The sequence below is a fragment of the Staurois parvus genome, unplaced genomic scaffold (genome assembly GCF_062004578.1).
Source record: "Staurois parvus isolate SC_StPar_1 unplaced genomic scaffold, SC_StPar_1.0 ptg000594l, whole genome shotgun sequence".
Taxonomy (NCBI): domain Eukaryota; kingdom Metazoa; phylum Chordata; class Amphibia; order Anura; family Ranidae; genus Staurois; species Staurois parvus.
The window spans coordinates 2,217,823-2,243,898 of NW_028318390.1; the positions used below are offsets into that span (position 1 = coordinate 2,217,823).

General features: G+C 45.0%; 1 protein-coding gene across 1 annotated transcript in view; it reads left to right on the forward strand.

Moving 5' to 3' along the window:
- SLC6A2 (solute carrier family 6 member 2) overlaps nt 1-26,076 on the forward strand; it is a 769,042-nt gene that overhangs the window by 270,060 nt on the left and 472,906 nt on the right. The window contains exon 7 of the mRNA XM_089692558.1: nt 19,273-19,376. Coding sequence (XP_089548684.1) covers nt 19,273-19,376 — 104 coding nt within the window. The remainder of the gene's footprint in view (nt 1-19,272; nt 19,377-26,076) is intronic.

Here is a 26,076-nt window from a genome sequence, read left to right on the forward strand (position 1 = left end):
GTCACTCCCGCTGCTGTTCCGCTTGTTGCGCCTACCGCCGCGGCTGCTGCGGTACCCGAGGCGCCCAGAGGTATGACTGGTTCAGCCCCTCTTCCACAGCGCTTTGGGGGTGAGCCGAGTCAGTGTCGTGGGTTCCTCAAGCAGGTGGGGATTTACTTCGAATTAATACCACACGCTTTTCCGACTGAGAGGTCAAAGGTGGGTTTCCTAATATCGCTACTCTCAGACAAGGCCTTGGCCTGGGCAAATCCCTTATGGGAGAGGAATGACCCGGTGATTCACGAGTTTTCCGGTTTTGTCGACGCCTTCCGTAGGGTATTCGAAGTAACGGCTCACTCCGCCTCGGCTGCCAAGCTGCTCATGTCTATGCATCAGGGTTCACGGACGGTTGCCGAGTACGCCATAAAGTTTTGTACCCTGGCGGCAGAGGTGGGTTGGAACAATGAGGCTCTGGTGGCTGCGTTTTCTCAGGGTCTTTCTGATGCATTGAAGAACGAGATTGCAGCCAAGGAATTGCATGTGGAGCTGGAAGCACTAATTTCCTTCCTGATCCTGATTGATACCAGGCTCAGGGAGAGGCCTTCACTCAAGGAACGCCTGTGGAGGCCTTCCAATCGACTGGCACCTGTGTTTTCTGTCCCACCCGTTCCTCCCTCTCCTCCCACGCCTCCTGGGGATAGATTGTCTGGTGGTGAGCCCATGCAGCTGGGGTTTGCTCACCTTTCTGAGGGAGAGCGGGCCGCTCGGCATCGGGAGGGTCGCTGCCTGTACTGTGGCCTTGGTGGGCGCTTTCGGCAGTCCTGTCCGGTCCGTCCGGGAAACGCTCGCACCTGAGATCCTGTCGGGGACAGATCTTGGGTGGAGTCTCCTCGTACCCGGCGTTCCGCAAAGATAAACCACTGATCACCGTTGTCCTCTCTTGGGCGGAGGGCTCGGTGACGGCCCAGGCGTTGGTAGATTCTGGGGCCGGCGGGTTGTTTATAGACAGCTCGTTTGCTGCCCAGCACTCCATTCCCCTGCAGGCTCGAGTTACCCCATTGGTTCTCGAGGCGATAGATGGCAGGCCCCTGCAACCACCGCAGGTTACCCACGAGACCATGCCAGTTGAAGTAGCTATTGGGGCTGTTCACAGGGAGTTGGCCTGTTTCCAGGTAATTTCTTCTCCGCACGACTCGGTGGTTTTGGGGTATCCCTGGCACCAGACGCACAATCCAACCTTTAATTGGCGAACGGCCGAGATTCTCTCGTGGTCTCCACAGTGTGGGGCCGGGTGCATCCGTGGGCCGGTTAAGGTGTTGTGTGCCTCCTCAGACTCTGCGTTGCCCACCGATTATGGGGAGTACCTGGACGTGTTTGATAAGGTACGCGCTGGTGCCTTACCTCCCCATCGTCCTTACGACTGCGCCATATCCTTGCAACCCGGTGCCACTCCTCCGCGTGGCAGGGTGTATCCTCTCTCGGTTGCGGAGAATAAGGCCATGGAGGAGTACGTTGCCGTTGCGCTTTCCCGGGGGCACATTCGTAAGTCTACCTCCCCAGCAGGAGCGGGCTTTTTCTTTGTAAAGAAGAAGGGTGGTGAATTGAGGCCTTGCATCGATTATTGGGGTCTCAATCGAATCACCACTAAGAATGCCTATCCAATTCCCTTGATTACTGAGTTGTTCGACCGCCTTAAGGGGGAACAGTCTTTACCAAACTCGACCTTAGGGCGGCGTACAACCTCGTACGGATCAAACAGGGGGATGAGTGGAAGACCGCGTTTAACACCAGAACCGGTCACTACGAATACCTGGTGATGCCCTTCGGGTTGTGTAACGCGCCCGCGGTTTTTCAGGAATTCATAAATGATGTCCTTCGTGACTTGTTGCAGCAGTGCATGGTAGTTTACTTGGATGACATCCTGGTTTACTCTGCCTCCATGGAGTCCCATATCCAGGATGTCAAGCAGGTGCTGCAATGATTACGTGAGAACGAACTTTTTTGTAAACTTGAGAAGTGCGAATTCCATCGATCCCAAGTTGCCTTTTTGGGCTACATCATTTCTGCGGAGGGATTCTCCATGGACCCTCAGAAGGTTGCGGCGGTTCTGCAGTGGCCTCGTCCCAATGGTCTTCGGCCCATTCAGCGCTTTTTGGGTTTCGCCAACTACTATCGCAAGTTCATCGGGAACTTCTCCACGCTGGCAAAGCCTCTCTCAGACCTAACCAAGAAGGGCAGTAATCCTCACGAGTGGCCATCCGAGGCCATCGTAGCTTTCGAGGCTCTGAAATCTGCCTTCGCTTCGGCTCCGATACTGTCTCATCCCAATCCTGGATTGCCCTTCGTCCTTGAGGTTGATGCATCCGAGACGAGAGTAGGCACTCTCCTGTCTCAACGTGAGTCGCCCGATGGACCCCTACTTCCCTGTGGGTTCTACTCCAGGAAGCTTTTCTCTGCAGAGTGCAACTACCAGATTGGAGATAGGGAGTTGTTGGCAATCATTCTGGCTCTCAAGGAATGGAGGCACCTGCTCGAGGGCTCCACGGTTCCGGTCCTCATTCTTACCGATCATAAGAACCTGACTTATCTTTTGGAGGCCAAGAGATTGGCACCCCGTCAGGCCAGATGGGCCTTGTTCTTGTCGTGGTTCAACTATGTGGTCTCCTATTTGCCTGGTTCCAAGAATGTCAGGGCTGATGCATTATCGCGGCAATACTCTGAGTTGTCCAGGGAGGACTCTGAGCCAACCTCGGTCATACCTCCGGATCAGATCCTGGCTGCCATTCGCACCAGTCTGACTTCTCCCCTTGGGGAGCAGATTTTGGCGGCTCAAACTGACGCTCCTCCCGAGAGACAGGAGGATAGATGTTTTGTACCCGAGGGGTTGTGCACCCGTCTGCTGCGTACCTACCATAACTCCAAAACTGCCGGGCATCTGGGGGGAACCAGTTGTCTTGGGTCGTCTCTCGTTTATTCTGGTGGCCAACTCTCCGTGCCGACATCGCCTCTTATGTAGCGGTATGTTCGATCTGTGCCCAGAATAAATCTCCACGGCATCTTCCAATGGGTCTTCTGCAACCCATTCCCAATGGGGAGCATCCTTGGTCACACCTGGGCATGGACTTTATTGTAGACCTCCCTGTGTCTTGGGGTCATACGGTCATTCTCATGGTCGTCGATCGTTTTTCCAAAATGTACCATTGCATTCCACTCAAGAAATTACCAACAGCGCAAGAACTGGCCACGGTTTTTTCTAGGGAGATTTTTCGCCTGCATGGGTTGCCCAAGGTGATTGTCTTGGACCGCGGGAGTCAGTTCGTGTCCAGGTTCTGGCGCACCTTCTGCTCCCAGTTGGGCATTAGACTCTCCTTCTCTTCAGCCTACCACCCGCAGTCCAATGGGGCTGCGGAGCATTCCAACCAGGCCTTGGAACAATTCCTTCGTTGTTATATCTCGGACCATCAGGACAATTGGGCCGATCTCCTGCTTTGGGCAGAGTTTGCCAGGAACTCGGCTGTCAACTCCTCCTCAAGGATGTCTCCCTTCATGGCCAACTATGGGTTCCAACCTGCGGTATTACCTGAGAGGTTCTCACCACAGGACATTCCGGCTGTGGAGAACCATCTTGCTGCCCTGCGTTCTTCATGGGGGCAGATCCAGAGGGCCTTGAGGGACTCGGCACAGCGACAGAAGTTCCAGGCTGATCGCAGACGGCTGCCCGCTCCTTCATACCAGGTCGGTGATCGGGTGTGGTTATCTACTCGCAACCTCAATCTGCGGGTGCCCGCACCTAAACTAGACCTAAACTAGACCCCCGTTTTGTTGGCCCTTTTTGCATTCTCCGCAAGGTGAATCCGGTGGCCTATGCTCTTGCTCTTCCTCCTGGGATGCGGATCTCCAATGTCTTCCATATTGTCAAGGTCCTACCTTTTCCCAGAGGTTTTGTTACTCCATGTGCTAGCATCCATCTTGGATTTCTGCTGAGCATGATGGGAATCTTTTATGCCTTCAGGTCTCTGAGGTCCATCCCCCAGAGGGGCGTGGCTGAGTGCATATAAGCCTGGGATCGGCACATGCTCTTTGCACTTGTGTCTTGTGTCTCTGTCTTGCTACAGCTCTGTGTATACGCTCGTGACTCTTCTGGTATTCTGACTCGGCTTGTGACTAAGACCATTCTCTGTGTTTCCCTTTGATCTGACCTTCCGTTGCTGAACCCGGCCCGTGACCTGTGATTCTCTGTCTACTGTTCTGTACTGTTTTGTCCCGTTGTTATTGACCCGGCTTGTCTGACTACGCTATTGTCATTCTCACCAGCTACACGCCATTGGCGGCGGCCATTACCGCAGCTGGGGTGTCTTGGGGGCCGCGACCTGGTCCCTGGTTGCGTCAAGTCCATCCCCACCATCAGGGGCCCTGGTGAAGGGCAGCCTGGGACTTAGACTCCGCGCCCTGAGGGACTTCAGTCTGTTGGTGGTGGTTGTCGTCAGCCAGTGCGTTACCCTGTCACTAGGCCTACCTGTCCATTCCACAGCCCTGCCCTGACACATATATCCCTGTTAAAGCCTCTGGTCTGCAATCACTTCACTGCCTCTCTGCCTCGGCCCCGTCCCATCCGGGTTGACGGTCATGAGGAGTATGAGGTGAACCGGATCCTGGACTCTCGATTGGTGCGCGGTCGGGTGCAGTTCCTGGTTCATTGGCGCGGTTATGGTCCCGAGGAGCGTTCCTGGGTTCCTTCCGCGGATGTCCATGCCCCTGCCTTCCTCCGCGATTTTCATGCCCGCTTTCCTCTGAAGCCTTTTGTTGAGCCGCGGAGGGGGAGGGGCCCTTGAGGAGGAGGTACTGTCAAGGTCCTACCTTTTCCCAGAGACTGTGCGGCTTCATGTACTGGCGTCCATCTTGGGTTTCTGCAGAGCATGGTGGGAGTCTTTTATGCCTTCAGGTCTCTGAGGTCCATCCCCCAGAGGGGTGTGGCTGAGTACATATAAGCCTGTGATCCGCACATGCTCTTTGCACTTGTGCCTTGTGTCTTTGTCTTGCTACAGCTCTGTGTATACTCTCATGACTCTTCTGGTATCTGACTCGGCTTGTGACTAGACCATTCTCTGTGTTTTCCTTCGATCTGACCTTCCATTGCTGAACCCGGCCCGTGACCTGTGATTCTCTGTCTACTGTTCTGTACCGTTTTGTCCCGTTGTTGTCGACCCGGCCTGCCTGACTACGCTATTGTCATGCTTACCAGCTACACGCCCTTGGCGGCGGCCATTACCGCAGCTGGGGTGTCTCGGGGGCCGCAACCTGGTTCCTGGCTGCGTCAAGTCCATCCCCACCATCAGGGGCACTGGTGAAGGGCAGCCTGGGACTTAGACTCCGCGCCCTGAGGGACTTCGGTCTGTTGGTGGTGGTTGTCGTCAGTCAGTGCGTTACCCTGCCACTAGGCCTACCTGTCTGTTCCACAGCCCTGCCCTGACACTGATCTCTAGCTCTCGCCTATGTTCTACTCTTTGTACCATAACCAGTACAGAATGCTGTGCCTCAAAGAGACGTATTACGCTCCATAACACTTACACTTCCAATTCTTGGACACGTGAAATGGATCTAAGGCTTTAATAGATGCTGTTCATATTCGATATCACACACTTCACACTTCCCTGACATAAAATCCTGCTCAACGGTCAAAAGACAATATATCTCCTAACTCATTTCTTATTTGTGGTACATTTCCTGGATTGTAATATTATGTTGACAAAATGTTTTACAACGTTATGTTTTGTATTGCCTGTTATGCTTTGACCCGTCTGCGACACGGGAGGCGACATACAGTAATATGTCCGATTTTGGATTCACAACTGTATATGTATTGTTATGCCTGCTTTCTTCTAATAAAAATCTTTTTGGGAAAAAAAAAAAAAGTTTGGGCAGGTATCATACTATAAAGTCAATGACACTAAATCTTATATTTTAGATATGGGAGTATCTCCATGTGATAAAAATGTCATAAGTGCCCATATATCTGGAAAGAGTCGAGAATGTCTTATTTGGGTGTAACGCTTACTTATTCTCCTGACCTTTTATTAAAAGCTACTTACCCATAGAAAATAGGCCATGCAAGAGCTTGCACCAACCGAACAAACATATTTTGTCATGGTCAGGTAGGTTGGCGGCTTTCAAGATGCAAATTTTACCTAAAATCTTATATATTATTCTTGTTATTATACAGGATTTATATAGCGCCAACAGTTTGCTCAGTGCTTTACAATATAAAGGGAGACAATACAGCAACAATACAGTTCAATGCAAGAGGGTTAGGAGGGCCCTGCTTCTTGGAGCTTACAATCTAAGAGATTTATATATCTCCCAATCTGTGCCTATTCCTGTTAGTAAACAATATTTTATCAACTGATTAAGACAAAGGACGTAGGTGGTCTGGGCCTGTCAATATTCTCTGACTATCACGCAGCTACATCTTTGGCACAAACCCGCAATTGGTTCTCTCATTCACCTTTGCCTTTGTGGGTGGAAATTGAACAGTCTCTTATCCCAGGTGAGAACATATATACCTACTTACTAGCTTACTCTCTGCTTACCGAACCACTGAAAGATCTACCTTTGCCAGCTTCAAGCCACGCTACAAATTTGGAAATCCCTAGTTTCCTGCAGACCCAGCTTTGCCCTAACACTTCACTTAAACTATCTATTCCTATAAACATATTTACTTTGCTACTCCCTGATTTATCATTGGATCAGTGGTTATTCCATGGTATAAAAACAATAGATGTCCTTTATACATGCTCTACCTTAAAATCCTTTGACAACTTTGCAAACGAAATACCAGATGTCTAGTTCAGATACCTTGGTATCCGATCTTACCTCCAGAAACACAACCCCCCTTCCTACAAACTGTTTGGAAACTTGCACATTACTTTACCTCTGCAAGTAATGGTAAAGGACGCATCTTAAATTTCTATGTTTTTCTATGGCAGAAATCCTTGTTCACAAAAACAGCTACTATCCTAGCTTGGGAAAGAGACCTCAATGTCACTTATTCAAATAATATATACATTTCTGCGATCAGCCAAACTAAATGTGGCTGTAGGACTGCTGCAACAAAATGTCCTGAATACTAGACTTACTGACAACAAAAACCAAAAAAGTGCAGTCCTTTTAAACCAAAGAAAATTATATATTACTGATTAATATATACAAATAAACAGAAGTGAACACATTAATCACAATCAATGCAAAATATCTTATCATCTAAGAAAAAAGTCCATATAGTCTGAACCAATATTGTGTCAAAGTGCTCGGTGCTTGTAAACTTCCAGTCAAAAAAGTGCTCTAGTGCTCTAGAGATCATGAAGTGCTCAAACTCCAAAATCAAGAAATGTAACTCTTACTGTCAAACCCTTGAATGGATAAAGAACTCATCAGTGGAGTGAGTTGGTAATGTACCTGACATCTGGCTCCCACCTGTTACACAGGCATGTATACAGTACAAATGGGGAAAAGCCTCATAGTGCAGTAAGCTAAAAACTCGCTTTATTAACTTACATGTATATGGGTAAGAACAAGCTTTGTAATACAAAAGACAAACCGGCCTCTGGGATTGGAGGTCCTCCAATTTTTACATCAGTTTTTTACATTCACTTAACCACTTACAGTTGTTTTTTAGTCAGCCATCAATTGTGCAAGTTCTCCCACTTAAAAAGATGAGAGAGGCCTGTAATTGGCATCATAGGTGGACCTCAACTATGAGAGACAAAATGAGAAAAAAAATCCAGACTATCACATTGGCTGATTTGGAAAGAATTTATTTGCAAATTCTGGTGGAAAATAAGTATTTGGTCAATATCAAAAGTTCATCTCAATACTTTGTTATATATCCTTTGTTGGCAATGACAGAGGTCAAACGTTTCCTGTAAGTCTTCACAAGGTTGGCACACACTGTTGCTGGTATGTTGGCCCATTCCACCATGCAGATCTCCTACAGGGATCAGTCGTCCTGGTCCCTTTGCAGAGAAACAGCCCCAAAGCATGATGTTGCCATCCCCCATGCTTCACAGTAGGTATGGTGTTCTTTGGATGCAACTCAGCATTCTCTCTCCTCCAAACACGACGAGTTGTGTTTCTACCAAACAGTTCTATTTTGGTTTCATCTGACCATATGACATTCGCCCAATCCTCTTCTGGATCATACAAATGCTCTCTAGCAAACTTCAGATGGCCCGGACATGTACTGGCTTAAGCAGGGGGACACGTCTGGCACTGCAGGATCTGAGTCCCTGGTGGCATAGTGTGTTACTGATGGTAGCCTTTGTTACGTTTGTCCCAGCTCTCTGCAGGTCATTCACTAGGTCCCCCCGTGTGGTCCTAGGATTTTTGCTCACCATTGTGATCATTTTGACCCCACGGGTGAGATCTTGCGTGGAGCCCCAGATCGAGGGAGATTATCAGTAGTCTTGTATGTCTTCCATTTTCTAATTATTGCTCCCACAGTTGATTTGTTCACACCAAGCTGCTTGCCTGTTGCAGATTCAGTCTTCCCAGCCTGGTGCAGGTCTACAATTTTGTTTCTGGTGTCCTTCGACAGCTCTTTGATCTTCACCATAGTGGAGTTTGGAGTGTGACTGTTTGAACTTGTTATCAGTATAAAAGACACCTGTCCACAACCTCAAACGGGTGCCATTGATACAGGTAATGAGTGCAGGACAGAGGAGCCTTTTAAAGTCTGTGAGAGCCAGAAATCTTGCTTGTTTGTAGGTGACCAAATACTTATTTTCCACCATAATTTGCAAATAAATTCTTTCCAAATCAGACAACGTGATTGGATTTTTTTTCTCATTTTGCTTCTCATAGTTGAGGTCTACCTATGATGCCAATTACAGGCCTCTCTCATCTTTTTAAGTGGGAGAACTTGCACAATTGGTGGCTGACTAAATACTTTTTTGCCCCACTGTATAATGAACATGGGAATAGAAGACATACCTCCCATATTCAGAAAATTTACAACCCAACTCTTTTTGGTGGCCAAATTAACTATCATGCACCATTTGAGATCATATTCAGCTGTGAGCATTCATGAAGTAATCCATACACTCCATACCCATTACACTTGTGAACACATGCTGGCAACCATAGCAGGAACACAATCTGAGTTTCTTAAACGTTAGCAACCATGGGTAGATTGGTATGCTAATTTTAACAGTCTATTATACCTTATCATAATTGACAAAATTGATGACTAAGTACTGAGAGATGTTGGATTATAAATTTTGTCTATTTTTCTCTCTCTTACCATTTTAGTCAATAATAACTTTGAAAATAGTTTTCTCATTCATAACGCAGATGATTCTGCATTAAGAGTATTGCTACACCAGTTGTTCCATTGTATTTCATATTAAGCATTAATGGAAATTGTGTGAGAGTATTCTTACCCTACTAGTAGATGGATACTCATTAACCGCAACATCATTAATTGTGTTGTGTACTGAATTTATTGCTAACATCATCAATTCAATGTCTGTTTTCTACGTTGTATTGAAATTAAAAATTTTCAATAAAAATCAGTAAAACATAAATATAGCAATACAAGCAATATTCCATCAATCTATTACAATCCTCTAAGACGAATCAGTGTACAGTAGATGGTATTTTAATGATTATCTTCTGTTATATATTTTGATTATATCAGGGGAATCCACTATAATCAATTTTGTTAAGTTGATTTAAATTAAAGAAGGTCATCAAGTTGCTCTGGGGAAGTCTTCCTCAGAATGGCTGAAGAACATATGAAAAGAACTGACAACTGACTTGGCCGGTTTGTTCCTCCATGGGAAAATCAGATTGTAACAACGTCAGCTGAGGTAGGGTGGGGCGAGATTCCACAGAGATTGCATAAAAATGTCTTCACTCCGCTATTGCTGAGCCAGGCCCCCAGTAACATCTTTATTAAACGTCTCCTTGCTATTTAGTAAAAAGTATAAATATTTTTCATATTTGTTACATGTTCCCCTTCCCAAAAAAAATAAAAATTGCAACTTTTATATGCTCCTTTTAGGAAATTCCAGCACTGAAATTCTACTTAGTTCCGTTTATTTATGAGGGGGCTGGGGAGCTGTGTTTGCCATTATTAACTCAATCTGTATTGTTCTTACATATCTCTAAGACTTTCCTCAAATTTTGCTTAAACAACTTTACACAAGAGTTTTGTTAGACTCTCATAAAACATGCTGAAATACTTGACTGCTTTTCCACCTGAAATGCATATTTCTACTAGACTAGCAGATATCTTTATAACATTATCCACATTGTTTTAACCTGTTTCAGTGACACTGAGTGTTGTATTTGATCTTTTGTGATCACTGGCGCTCCAAATATGATCAAACTGTTACATGGCTGTGTTGGAATCATTTGTTTGCAACAACATGACCTTGATAGGTTTTTTTTTTTTTAAACAATTGACATTTATTTATAAAAAGCAGTACATATAAACATCAATGAGCTATAGAAAAACTTTGTGTGTAATGAAATCATGTAGTACATAGTAACAAACGTTGGTTTCTGAGAAAGCTCAGTAGGAAAATCAAATCAGTGGTCTACATGAGGCATTTACATACTGAAATGTTTACAAGTTGCAGGTACAAACATCACATCTGACATGAGAAAGTGCATGCACAGAGAGCAAAAATTTAGTAGAGAAAGAAAGAAAACAGCAGTCGTAAGAACAGATTCAACTCCGCAAGAAGTGCCCAGTATCTACCAGCATGGTATGCACACCAAAGAAGAGAAATGCTACTCACCCATCAGCCCATTATATGTTTCAGAGAAGGTGAAAGCATACCAACTGGACCATAATTTGTGAAATCTGGAAACCATGTCATCGTTCATAGTCAATGTCCTTTCTAATTTCTGAATGACCTTGGCCTCTCTTATCCAATCTTGAATCCAGGGGGTATGAGTGGTCTTCCAATGCCTGGGGATTAAGGACTTAGCCGATTCAATAGGTGCCGAACCAAGGATTGCTTGTACGATTTCAACGAGCACTCAGAAATATGGAGGAGACAACATTCAGGGGTTAAGGGTAATGCAGTCTCAGTAATAGAGTAAATCAACTCACGCACTTTATCCCAAAATGGTACAAGCCATGGACATTGCCACCAAACATGGAACGGAGCACTCAGCTGATTCACAGTGCCAACATAAGCCTGATGTCTGGGGGAACCACCTCTTTAACCTATCCGGCGTAGTGTACCATCTAGTTAACAATTTGTAGGAGGTTTCATGAGTCATGGTGCTGATGGAGCATTTGTGAGCAAAAATGCAGGCTTTTCTCCATTGATCATCATGAGAACTCTACCTGAAGTGCAGATTCCCAACCCATCCAAAAATTGTCAGGAGGGTCAGAGTGATTTCTTTGAAGCCATGAATAGGCCAGAGAGGTGGTTTTGTCAATGAGTTTCCCTTTTAAACAAAGCATTTCTAGGGTTGTGAGAGGCCTGGAAAGAGCTTCCTTCCATCTGTGGTCAGTCAAGTAATTGTGAATTTGAAAATAAGTCCAATATGGGATAGAAACCCTTACACATATTTCCTGGAGCTCTCCTTTTGACTTAACTCCCTCACATTTGAGACAATGAGTCGCCAACAGAGATAAGCCTGACTCATGCACTAGAATCTCGCCAGTCACCTGCACTCAGGGAAATTCTGGGTTGTCAGCAATAGAAGTGAGAGGACTAGGAGAACTAACAAAGCCCACAACCCTTGTAAGATCATGAAACGGAGCTAGTGTTGCACCATTTAAAGGGTGCACTAGCAAACACTTTGGATAGGTAGACTTTGCCAGCCATGGTAAAAATCTTATAGGAGCTGAAGTATAAGAGTTTTCAAGGGAAACCCAATGTTTATGCTTGGCATAACAATTTCAGTCTATGATTCTGGTGATGTGAGTAGCGTAGTAATACTTTTTAAAAGAACTTTTGGTGCGCGTGATAAGTTGAAATCGAATGCGTGGTTTTTTTGGCCCACACAAAGGCTCAAAGAGTCCCTATGCAGCACCGCATGGTAAGCCCGAGTGTAGCTCGGGGTTACCGCTTTTTGCACTGACATTTTACCCCGAGCTACACTCGGGAATACCATTAGGGAGGTTAATAATGACTGCCCGACCAAACCAAGAGAACGTTTTTGCATGCCAAATTTTGAGATCTTTCTGAATATTGCGTAGTAAGGGGACAAAGTTTTGTGTGTACAAGTCATCTAGAGTTGGAGTAACCCAAATGCCCAGATATATAAGGGCTGTAGGGACCCACTTGAAAGAGTAGTTTTGCTTAATGAGGGCTAGGAAGGATGAGCTTACTGTTAGATTCAATACCTCTGATTTAGTGTAATTCATTTTCAAGTTTGATAGAAAATGATAATGGTTGAATAAGCTCAGAAGATTAGGTACAGAAATGTGTGGTTGAGATATGAGAAATAACAAGTCATCCGCATATGCCGCAGTTTTGAAAGTCTCATTCAAAGACTTTCAAATACGTTGTATTGAAAGTTGATTTGGAATCCATGAATCGCCTCATTTTGCTGAACCAGCCTTATGAAAGGTTCAAGAGTGAGAATGAACAGATGGGGAGACAGAGGACAACCCTGTCTCGTTCCATTTTTAATAATTATTGTTTCAGAGAGTGTGCCATTAACCTTAATTTTAGCTGTTGGATTCTGGTACAAAGCAGTGATCCAATTCAACATGTTAGGTTCAACCGAATATGAGCACATGTGGTGAACATAAAGTCCCAAGACACGCGATCAAAGGCCTTCTCATTGGTAGAGAGGAGAAAACCCTCGATGCCCTCAGCACTCGCTCTATAGATTAGGTTAAGGACCTTAACAATATTATCACGGGTTTCCCTACCCGGCATAAAACCGACTTGTTGCGGGCCAATGATATCAGATAGATAAGGTCTACGCCGGTTTGCCAGTATTTTCGCAAGCAATTTTATATCAGTGTTAAGTAGGGATATAGGTCTATAACTTGTACATTCAGCAGGATCTTTGTCCTTTTTGGGGATGACAGTGATATGTGAAAGAGAAAAAGAAGGAGGTATAGGCTGTGGCGTGCTCAAACAGTTGAATGTCTGAAGTAGAGGTATAGAGAGTAGGAAGCTAAAAGTCTTATAATATTGTGACGTCAATCTGTCAGGGCCTGGGCTTTTTCCCGGTTTTAAACTTTTAATAGCATTAGCCAATTCCATCTCTCCAATAGGGCATTCTAGCAGTTTAATGTCTGAACATTTTAGGGAAGGCAATTTACTTTTCCTAAGAAAATCGTTAATTAAGTCAAATTTCTCTCCCTTAAGTTCTTTGGGAGTGTGAATGGGGGCAAATTATACAGAGAGGTGTAATATTGAAGAAACAATGAGGAAATCACTTTACTATCATGTTCCAAGGTAACCTTTGAGTTTCTTACTCCATCAATATTTTCATTTAGTTTAGCCTCTCGCAAAGCCCTGGCCAAGAAATGCCCACTTTTGTTTGCTCCCTCATTGTAGACTCGCTTTTTGAAAAATAAAGAACGCTTATAGTTTGTGTCTAGCATGGCCTGTAGCTCCAACCACGCCTTCTGAAGCTCACCTGCCATATAATTAGCAAGGGATAGTTTATGCTGGGATTCAAGTTTTGCTACGTTTGCGGAAATTTATGTGATTGTCCTAGACTGCTACCTTTTCCATCTGGTACCCCATTTAATAAACACACCATGAACAACACATTTGTGTGCCTCCCACATGCTAATAGGAGAAGTTTCTGTAACCCTGTTGATATCAAAATATTGCTTAAAAGTATTGATGATGTCAGTCAAAATTTCGGTCAACAAAGCCGGGTTAAGTCTCCAGTTATACTTGTTGGCTGTCTTTCCCTGGAGAGTCAGACTAAGCGATATTGGGGCATGGTCTGAAAAAGATTGTATACCAATCTTAGCGTCAGTCAGCAAAAGAATGTCTCTTTGTGAAATAAAAAGGTTATCAATCCTGGCATATCGGTTGTGTGGTGGGGAATAGCACGTGTAGTCACTGCCAGTGGGGTTAAGTGACAAAAGCAGGGTTAAGTGGAATATTAAAATCTTCCCCTAGAATCAAACAGCCAACTGCAAGATGTGAGTTGGGGAAATTGACATTGGCCAAAGTGATCGGTGTACCCGCCCATGAACCTTTCAAGAAGACGTATCTACCCTCTAGGTCAATTGATTGTTCTGTAATCAAAATTTGTGCCTCCTTACTGATCAATATGGTAACCTCCTTAGTCTTGGCTAAAGCATTAGTGAAATGGTATGCTTTTGTAAAATATTTGCTCGACAATTTCGGAATCTGTCCAGTTTTAAAATGCATTTCCTGCAAAAACACTATGGAAGGCTTGGCTTTATTGAGCTCACGTAACAATTGTGAATGCTTCTCAGGAAATTTAAACCCCTGACATTATGGGAAATGATCATGGGTTTGAGTAAGCCATGCTGGTGAAATAAGAAAAAGAATAAAAGAAGAGACCAGAAAGAATGCGTGAGCGGATCTGTTCAGAACAACGTGTGTAAGAAAAGTCTTGTTTAACGCTAACCTTTGTGATACTGCAAACCAATATAAACAAGTAGTTAATGATCTAGGGAAATGTACCGTATCATAAAGTTAAATAAGTATCAGCAGAAGTAGGCAGGGATATTAGAGGTTATGATATTAAACTCAAAGTACTGAGCTAATGGGAGGGGCTATTGAACATACAGAGCCGTCTTTCAATAATGAAAGATAATGCCTATGGTAGAATTTATCCTACTAACGGCAAAGATAATAATAAGCAAATGACAAATACATATAGGGAAGTCTGAACTCAGAGCCAACAACACATGTAATAAATGCAGGATTCAGGTAACTGCAGGGACGATGTCATAGATATCAGATTGGATCCAAAGATCATTAGCAATCATTAGAAATATACCTTATACAAGTGCAACATATTCAAACAAGGTGCCAATGGACACATAACTAGTAGGCCATATGAGCCCTGAGAGCCATCAATGAGGAACATTCTGGCGGTCAGGCCATAATCAGAGTAAAATAGTATCACCTGGTTAATTAAGCACACAGCCATCAATTAGGCAAACTATAACAGACACAAATACAAGAAACCAGAACAAACATACAGCAAGGGAAGGAAGACCACGGTGGTTAGCCGCAGGAAAGGCCTCCCCCGATATGTGAGCCCTCAATGCCCGTTCCGTCTGGAAATAACCATGGACTGAAAAGAGCAACAAGAACTGTAAAGGAGGAAAAAATGATAAATTCAAATAATCACAGTCAGGTATTATCCAAATCTTTTCTAGCTCTGAACTGCTTAGATTTCGGTAAGGATAAGCTTGAGCCTGGACTGGCCTGGTTTTCCTATACTGTGATTTAGAAGGGGTTTGCGGAGATCTAGATTCAGTGGCAGGAACTGCTGATGGAAGTCGAAATTCCTTATACCATTCCGGCAGTTCTACGTACAGAAGTTGGAGATCATCACAGAAACCCGAGATATCTGCAGGCAGTCTCAATAGATAGTGTTTGCAATTCTGGGTAGCTTGCAAAGCAAAAGGAAACCGCCATCTGTAAGGAATCCCCTTTTCCTGTATAACGGCCAGTAGAGGGTGAAATGCTGTTCTGTTTTTCAAAGTAATAGGGGATAAGTCCTGAAAGAGGGCAATTTCATCACCATTAAAAGTAATGAGATCATGTTGTCTGGCTTTTTTGAGGATTTCTTCCTTCAGTGGGAAATTGGCAATACAGCAAAAAATGGGAACCGTCTGCCCTCCTTGGCCCAAGAGCTCTGTGTGCTCTTTCAAAATCTATGACAGTGTCAGCAGGTCTCTGTAAAAGATTGTTAAAAATAGATTGTAAAGCCAACAGAAGTTGTTCAGCAGACACAGATTCAGGGACGCCTCTTACTCTGATGTTATTCCGTCTCCCTCTATTATCTAAATCTTTAAGGTGGCGATTCACATTAATCAAGTGTATGGCATGTGTTTCAGAAACTTTTTCCAGCCTAGATATCGCCCTGTCCCTGTAAGCACCAGCCTTCTGTAATTTTATCAATTGCTCAGAGAGAGATAGGAGATCTTCCTTTAAATCAGTAATTTCAGATGTAAACAATCTCTTAAGATCTGCAGCGATCTTTGTCATCTCAGAGTATGTGAGTGGTGGATCGGAGCGATTGTCCTCTCTTACCAAATCCATAGAAGCTGGCAGGGACTCCTCACTGTGAACCTCCTCATGGTGTATGGGATCCATCTTACCCCCCCCCCGCAGGGCCGCGCCTCTGTGTGCCTCTACTTTGGAAAAGATCCTGGATTTGGCATACTGAGGACCCAGAATGCGAATGATGCGGGCGATTGTGTGAAGTGGGCTTAATAATCCTGCCCATGATCACCCTGCTGTGTGACTTTAGAGCTGATTTCTCCCTGGAGCTCTAGAAGTGTGCTGCCATGCAGCTCAAGTGCCAAGCCACGCCCCTCCTTGATAGGTACTATAACCCATTAATTTAGCAACTCAAGGCATAAGTGTTTACTTTCGTGTTAGTGTGCTGCCTAGTTACTTTTGGCAGTGTCAGGCTGTGCATTTCACACCTAGGCCTTCAGTGATGTCCTACCTGAATGAATACAATATCACATGGCTGCTGGGTGCTGATTTTGTTATGGCTGTACTGTGCTACAGTCTGTAACACACAGTACAGCCATACGTTAACAAAATCAGCACCCAATAGCCATGTGACAATGCGACAGAGGCATGCAGCACTTGCTGTGCTGTGATTATCATAATGATGATGATCAAAAGCACACAGTGATGAGTCTCAGGACTCTTTCCAGATTAGTCTCTACCTCAGTCTGCAGCACTGGAATTTACTGAGGTAGTGGAGCGGCTCTACTTAACCCCTTCGCGCCGGCGCCTCCTAGCCTATTAAGGGGTTTCTGACTCCAGGAGGCCGAGCGGGGTTTAGGGACGTTTGACCATCGTGATTGACTGTTATGGCAGTCACATGATCAGAAAACGTCCTGATCGCAAGAAGAGATCGGGACCTTTCTGTGATACACCGATACATGTGCTGGGGGCGCGTTTGTTTACAAAAGATACACAAATATGCAGCTGCTCAGCATCAAGTCCCAGCCACAGAGAGGCCACATAATTGCATGCACTCGGCGGGAAGGGGTTAAGAATCAATCCACCAGGGAAGGCATACAGTAAGTGGCAAGCTGGAACTATAATTTGTGCAGGTGCACTGGTGCAGAGGAACGTGGAGCGTGGGATTATCTGCCTGCTCCAAAAAATGGAAAAAAGTCCCTCCTCTCTCTTATCAACCTTCCAATCAAAGGACATGAAAATGCCAACATGAATGTATTCCTGCTAAGTGGCCCTGGACTCATCAACTCAAAATCTGATTAGTTAAAGCAATAGTTTCATTGCCATTTACTATAAGCTACAGGCACCCTCACTGTTAATTCTGAAGGCCTCAAGACAGATTTGACCCTGGAAACACACAATGGCATTTATAACTGAAATATAATGGGATAAAAGCTCTTACATAAGAATACACTACTGGAAGCAGCAGAACCAAGAGAAAGGCTATGAATGGAGGAAACCAGTCAGTGATTCTGATAGTTTGGGCACTGTTTACACCAGCTGATGGCCCACCTCAGCTTTTTGACAAATGTTGATATTATTTTCAACTTAAAGAGGAACTTTAGTACTTTTCCCTTATGTTACTACACTGACCAGAGCAACAGTTTAAGTGCCAATGTCATACTGCACAACTAAACTGTAGTGAGCTCTCTTTTTCCCTATAAATTATTTTTGTATTGTCGCTTTTTTATATTACTGCTGGTGCCACATTCCTGATCACCAGACATTTCTTTGTGACATGTCACATAACATTGCACATGTGCAGTGAAAAGAGAGTCCCAATCTGAGCATAGGTTGCCACTGTGGCAACCTGTACACAAATCAGAGAGCATATGCCATGTGGCAGCAGACATGTTGCTAAACTGTATATAAATGCAAAAGATTCTTAACAGATTTGGCTGAATTGCAGAAAAATGATTATACATAACCTAAGCATTTAGAACCCATGGTCCCAGATCTCAATAATGCAGAGAATAAAGCATATGTGCAAGACTACTAGGGCCCAAAAAACATAAAGGTGAGGTTTAGATGTGGAAAGTTTATGTAGTTAATTAGTCATATGGTGTACAGAACGCCTCCACAGATGTAATTTCCTGCAAGTTTGAAACAAAGCAAACCACTGAAATAATGTTTGCTTCAGAAATTTATTTTACATTATTATTGTTATTAGATTTTTGAAATGGAACAAAAACTGTAGTTTTGTTGATCTAACAATCTTTGCAAGAGTCTTATTGGTTAAAGTGCCTAACCCTAACTATTCTAAAAAATGGCTCCTCCCATCTCCTGCTACCTATTCTGCCTGCCCTATGTCAAAAGATCAGTGTACACATGATACTGCACCTCTGGCTACCTTGTGTCAGTGAGCAGCCAACTGCAGAGGAGAGGGTGCTGACAATGGCTGGGCTATGGGGCACCTATTTCAAAGTATTCATACATATACTTTTGTAGTGAACAACACAACCATGTATCAAATTATATAAAGTACAGCCATTATAAATAATGAAATAAAAAATTCAGCATATCATGTGAATAGGCTGTGGTAACACTCCACATTTAATGATGTGTTCATTTTGTGTTCCTCCAACTTTTTGCACAACAACTCCTTACCAGATTTAAATGATCTCCTAAGCATGAGGTCCTAATCACTTGATAGAAAAAGAGGCTATACCTCAAGGATGTCCCTTCACCATTTAAAATGGCTTTGCTGAGATTTATTTATTTAGTACAAGTACTGGTATTGAGCCATCAATTTACACAGTGCTTTACATACTATATATATATATAGATTACAAACTAGCATCCCTAACTCCCATTCATACACATACTATGGTCAATTTAGACAGGAGCCAGTTAAGCTACTAGCATGTCTTTGGGGCGTGGGAGTAAACGGAAGAAACCCACGCAGGCACAGGGAAGACATGCAAGCTCGAAGCAGGTAGCTCCAGCCGGCCAGCAAACAGTGTAACAGCACACCACTCAAGTCAGCAGGTGGGGAGGTGACAGTTTGGAGAATAGTTATGGTAAGGCAAAAATTCCACTTTAATGTGACAAACGGAGAAGTCTAGGTTTTAGTTTTGTGACTACTTATTTTTCCTGTGTTTTAATTACTTAGGTCTGGATAGATGCTGCAACTCAAATATTTTACTCATTGGGGGCAGGATTTGGAGTATTGATTGCATTTGCCAGCTATAACAAATTTGATAATAACTGTTACAGGTAAGTTGTTTTATATAATGTTTTTGAAAAATATTTAAATTTCATGTTTATATTTATACAAAATAAAATGCTGCAAATTATGAAAGTTCTATATTATTGACTGTTCCATAACCAGCTCATATAGAAAGCGAGGTGGAGCCACTTGCTGATGTCATGCCGTTGTTGCCGAAGGTTGGAACGGCGGCCATCTTGGTACATGATTTATACTCAATTTTACTCTATTTCCACGTGGATTGTCTTTTATTCATGATACAATAAAACACTACACTATATACAATTCTTGGCTCCTGTGGTGAGCTATTCCTCATAGGAGAGGGTCCACCTGCATTTTGTGCCCTTAGCTGAGCATCCCCTGCAGAGGCTTCACTGCTGTTACCTGTTGTCCAGATGATATGTGCTTACATGCTGTTTACCACTATATGTCTGTGAGTGTACGCCTGGCAGGGGTGATGGATTCCCGTTTGGATCACTTCACAGTATTTCACCGTGATTGCTGTACCAATACTCTTACGGATAATTTTACCACTGATATTTAATGGACTTTATATATTTTCACCTTTATGCTGCACTTTATTGTTCCACATTGATCGAATGACTCCTTGAACAAATTTCAACATTTATTAATATAACATTTTATATATTTTTTATACACTGTACTTGACTGTTCCATTGAGAAGTTTTATTTTTCAGATTTATATTTGCACTTTATTTTCACATTAGTATTACACATTATATTAGTATCACCTATTTTAGTGCTGCACTTTCTATATATTTATCTATAAGGAGCTGTTACCCATACCTTTCTGCTAGCTGCTTACATAGTTCCAGCTCTCGCCTACGTTTGATATTCATATAGAGCAGCTTACAAAATTTAAGAAACAACAGTTCATCTATCTCCCTAAATCCAGCAGCCTGGTAACCAGAGAGGATTAAGTGTGCATTTCCAATTTACAGTGCCGCAGCACTACTTTCTGATGCTAAAACTCCAATAGTGAATATGATCTTTATATTTACAGATACAGTTTACATCATATCTAATAGGATATATATATATATATATATATATATATATATATATATATATATATATATAAAAGAAAGGGCGAACAAGCATTGCGCATTTCCGCAGCAATAGTTTTTATTAGTAAATGTAACAGATGTATACTCACAAATGCCAAAATTCACAAGCATGTCATATCCAAATCTGGCCAATGGCCTGGAGTACTACGCAAGTCCCACAATCAGGAAGACGCTTAAAGGATGGCTGACGTGTTTTGAGGGGGGATCCCCTTTTCTTCAGAGCCAATTTGCAATGCTGTAAAATTACCCACTATATATAGTACCCCTCTCACCAATAGGTGTCAGAGGCTCCTCCCACTTGCCAGTGGGTGGGTATATTAAATGGGGGATGCAACTTTGAAGTGCACATGATGCCCAAACTCAAATGTGGAAAACATGATAATATGCATACATAAAACACTGTATTACATTATAAATAACACTATAAATAAGGATAAAAAACCCAAAGGCAAAGAGACATACCATTAGTTTTTTTTTTTGTTATTCCTTGTAGCGGACCATAGATGCCTAATCAGACTATGCCAACTTTGTGAATACACACTAGCATGCTGTTGAATAGAGATGAGCGAATCGAAGTAGCCGAAGTGGAATTCGAGTCGAATATCGGAAAAATTTCGATTCGCGCCGAATCCGAAAAATAGCCTAATTCGGACGCGCGAATCGAAATTTTTCCGAAAATGGCGGCTGACATGTGCGGCGACGGAGCGGGGATGTCTGGGAAGGCGCGCAGACAAGGCGCGCTGACCCATAATGCATTCCTCAACGACATGTGATCGCATCAGCCAATCAGCAGCCAGCCAGCTAGCACTGTGTAATGGTCGAGCTATAAATAGCGGCCATTTTGGAATTCTTCATTTGCCTGCAGTCATTGAACAGAGGCAGACCGCTCTGTATTAGGGACAGGGACAGAGTTAGGGCCACAGAAACGATACTTGGGGACAGAGAAACGATACTTAGGGACAGAGAACTATTACTCAGGGACACAGAATTGTTAATTAGGGCCACAGAATCGTTACTTAGGGACAAAGAAACGCTAGTTAGGGCCACAGAATTCATACTCAGGGACAGACAGAATTGTTACTGAGTGCAAGAGAATTGTTACTTAGGGCCACAGAAACGTTATTAGGGCCACAGAATTGTTACTCAGGGACAGACAGAATTGTTACTGAGTGCCAGAGAATTGTTACTTAGGGCCACAGAAACGTTATTAGGGCCACAGAATTGTTACTCAGGGACAGACAGAATTGTTACTGAGTGCCAGAGAATTGTTACTTAGGGCCACAGAAACTTTAGTTAGGGCCACAGAATTGTTACTCAGGGACAGACACAGAATTGTTACTGAGGGCCACAGAACTGTTACTTAGGGCCACAGAATTGTTACTCGCACAGACACAGAATTGTTACTCGCACAGACACAGAATTGTTACTGAGGGCCACAGAACTGTTACTTAGGGCCACAGAATTGTTACTCGCACAGACACAGAATTGTTACTCGCACAGACACAGAATTGTTACTGAGGGCCACAGAACTGTTACTTAGGGTCACAGAATTGTTACTCGCACAGACACAGAATTGTTACACAGGGACACAGAACTGTTACTGAGGGCCACAGAACCGTTACTTAGGGCCACAGAATTGTTACTCGCACAGACACAGAATTGTTACTCGCACAGACACAGAATTGTTACTCAGGGACACAGAACTGTTACTGAGGGCCACAGAACTGTTACTTAGGGCCACAGAATTGTTACTCGCACAGACACAGAATTGTTACTCAGGGACACAGAACTGTTACTGAGGGCCACAGAACTGTTACTTAGGGCCACAGAATTGTTACTCGCACAGACACAGAATTGTTACTCGCACAGACACAGAATTGTTACTCAGGGACACAGAACTGTTACTGAGGGCCACAGAACTGTTACTTAGGGCCACAGAATTGTTACTCGCACAGACACAGAATTGTTACTCGCACAGACACAGAATTGTTACTGAGGGCCACAGAACTGTTACTTGGGGCCACAGAAACGTTAATCAGGGACACAGAATTGTTACTGAGGGCCACAGAACTGTTACTTAGGGCCACAGAATTGTTACTCGCACAGACACAGAATTGTTACTCGCACAGACACAGAATTGTTACTGAGGGCCACAGAACTGTTACTTGGGGCCACAGAAACGTTAATCAGGGACACAGAATTGTTACTGAGGGCCACAGAACTGTTAGGGCCACAGAATTGTTACTCGCACAGACACAGAATTGTTACTCGCACAGACACAGAACTGTTACTTGGGGCCACAGAAACGTTAATCAGGGACACAGAATTGTTACTGAGGGCCACAGAACTGTTACTTAGGGCCACAGAATTGTTACTCGCACAGACACAGAATTGTTACACAGGGACACAGAATTGTTACTGAGGGCCACAGAACCGTTACTTAGGGCCACAGAATTGTTACTGAGGGCAACAGAACTGTTACTTAGGGCCACAGAATTGTTACTCGCACAGACACAGAATTGTTACTCAGGGACACAGAACTGTTACTGAGGGCCACAGAACTGTTACTTAGGGCCACAGAATTGTTACTCGCACAGACACAGAATTGTTACTCAGGGACACAGAACTGTTACTGAGGGCCACAGAACTGTTACTTAGGGCCACAGAATTGTTACTCGCACAGACACAGAATTGTTACACAGGGACACAGAATTGTTACTGAGGGCCACAGAACCGTTACTTAGGGCCACAGAATTGTTACTCAGGGACACAGAATTGTTACTGAGGGCCACAGAACTGTTACTTAGGGCCACAGAATTGTTACTCGCACAGACACAGAATTGTTACTCAGGGACACAGAACTGTTACTGAGGGCCACAGAACTGTTACTTAGGGCCACAGAATTGTTACTCGCACAGACACAGAATTGTTACTCAGGGACACAGAACTGTTACTGAGGGCCACAGAACTGTTACTTAGGGCCACAGAATTGTTACTCGCACAGACACAGAATTGTTACACAGGGACACAGAATTGTTACTGAGGGCCACAGAACCGTTACTTAGGGACACATAATTGTTACTGAGGGCCACAGAACTGTTACTTAGGGCCACAGAATTGTTACTCGCACAGACACAGAATTGTTACTCAGGGACACAGAACTGTTACTGAGGGCCACAGAACCGTTACTTAGGGCCACAGAATTGTTACTCAGGGACACAGAATCGTTTAATTAAAGAGTATGTCAGACAACATGCAGAGGAGTGGCAGAGGAGGCAATGTTTTAGGAGCGAGCAGACGTGGCAGCAGAGGAAGGGGTCGAGGCAGCACTATTCGCAGCCAGAGGCTAGTGCTCCCGGTGTCATCCAGTACAGTGAGGAAGAGCTAACAGAGGGCGGTCAGGAACGGGGGGAGACATCCGCCTCTTCAGCAGCCAGGCTAAGAAGTAGTGGCGAGGAGAGTGGCTCGGTAGCCGGTGTAGAGACAGGTCTGTCTCCTGACCCACACGCAGCCGAGGGGGCTAGTAGTGAGGCGGAGACCCTAATTGATGATGATGAGGCTGATCGCACTTGGCAGCCTCGTCGTCATCAGGCTATTGCTTCCGCATCATCAGGAGAAGAGGGTGGCAGCTTGGCAGCGAGCAAAACAGTCGGTGGGTTGTCTCCATCGCCACACTCTGCCATGTGCCACTTTCAGGTCTCCTCACACACTGCTGGTGTGTTGAATTTTTTGACATAGGGTGCTGGCAGATTACGGGCCTCCCATAGCTGCTGCCAGGCCCCTAATCTGCCATGGGCCCCTATACCGCCTCCTCATGCTGCTGCCAGGTCCACAGTCTCTCATGCCATGTGCCACTTTCAGGTCTCCTCACACTGCTGGTGTGTTGAATTTTTTGACATAGGGTGCTGGCAGATTACGGGCCTCCCATAGCTGCTGCCAGGCCCCTAATCTGCCATGGGCCCTTATATACCGCCTCCTCATGCTGCTGCCAGGTCCAGAGTCTGTCATGGGTCCCTGTTCGGCCTCCCATTGCTGCTGTCTCCATCGCCACACTCTGCCATGTGCCACTTTCAGGTCTCCTCACACACTGCTGGTGTGTTGAATTTTTTGACATAGGGTGCTGGCAGATTACGGGCCTCCCATAGCTGCTGCCAGGCCCCTAATCTGCCATGGGCCCCTATACCGCCTCCTCATGCTGCTGTCAGGTCCACAGTCTCTCATGCCATGTGCCACTTTCAGGTCTCCTCACACTGCTGGTGTGTTGAATTTTTTGACATAGGGTGCTGGCAGATTACGGGCCTCCCATAGCTGCTGCCAGGCCCCTAATCTGCCATGGGCCCCTATATACCGCCTCCTCATGCTGCTGCCAGGTCCAGAGTCTGTCATGGGTCCCTGTACGGCCTCCCATTGCTGCTGTCTCCATCGCCACACTCTGCCATGTGCCACTTTCAGGTCTCCTCACACACTGCTGGTGTGTTGAATTTTTTGACATAGGGTGCTGGCAGATTACGGGCCTCCCATAGCTGCTGCCAGGCCCCTAATCTGCCATGGGCCCCTATACCGCCTCCTCATGCTGCTGCCAGGTCCAGAGTCTGTCATGGGTCCCTGTTCAGCCTCCCATTGCTGCTGTCTCCATCGCCACACTCTGCCATGTGCCACTTTCAGGTCTCCTCACACACTGCTGGTGTGTTGAATTTTTTGACATAGGGTGCTGGCAGATTACGGGCCTCCCATAGCTGCTGCCAGGCCCCTAATCTGCCATGGGCCCCTATACCGCCTCCTCATGCTGCTGCCAGGTCCACAGTCTCTCATGCCATGTGCCACTTTCAGGTCTCCTCACACTGCTGGTGTGTTGAATTTTTTGACATAGGGTGCTGGCAGATTACGGGCCTCCCATAGCTGCTGCCAGGCCCCTAATCTGCCATGGGCCCCTATATACCGCCTCCTCATGCTGCTGCCAGGTCCAGAGTCTGTCATGGGTCCCTGTACGGCCTCCCATTGCTGCTGTCTCCATCGCCACACTCTGCCATGTGCCACTTTCAGGTCTCCTCACACACTGCTGGTGTGTAGAATTTTTTGACATAGGGTGCTGGCAGATTACGGGCCTCCCATAGCTGCTGCCAGGCCCCTAATCTGCCATAGGCCCCTATATACCGCCTCCTCATGCTGCTGCCAGGTCCAGAGTCTCTCATGGTTCCATGTACGGCCTCCCATTGCTGCTGTCTCCATCGCCACACTCTGCCATGTGCCACTTTCAGGTCTCCTCACACTGCTGGTGTGTAGAATTTTTTGACATAGGGTGCTGGCAGATTACGGGCCTCCTATAGCTGCTGCCAGGCCCCTAATCTGCCATAGGCCCCTATATACCGCCTCCTCATGCTGCTGCCAGGTCCAGAGTCTCTCATGGGTCCCTGTACGGCCTCCCATTGCTGCTGTCTCTATCGCCACACTCTGCCATGTGCCACTTTCAGGTCTCCTCACACACTGCTGGTGTGTAGAATTTTTTGACATAGGGTGCTGGCAGATTACGGGCCTCCCATTGCTGCTGCCAGGCCCCTAATCTGCCATAGGCCCCTATATACCGCCTCTTCATGCTGCTGCCAGGTCCAGAGTCTCTCAT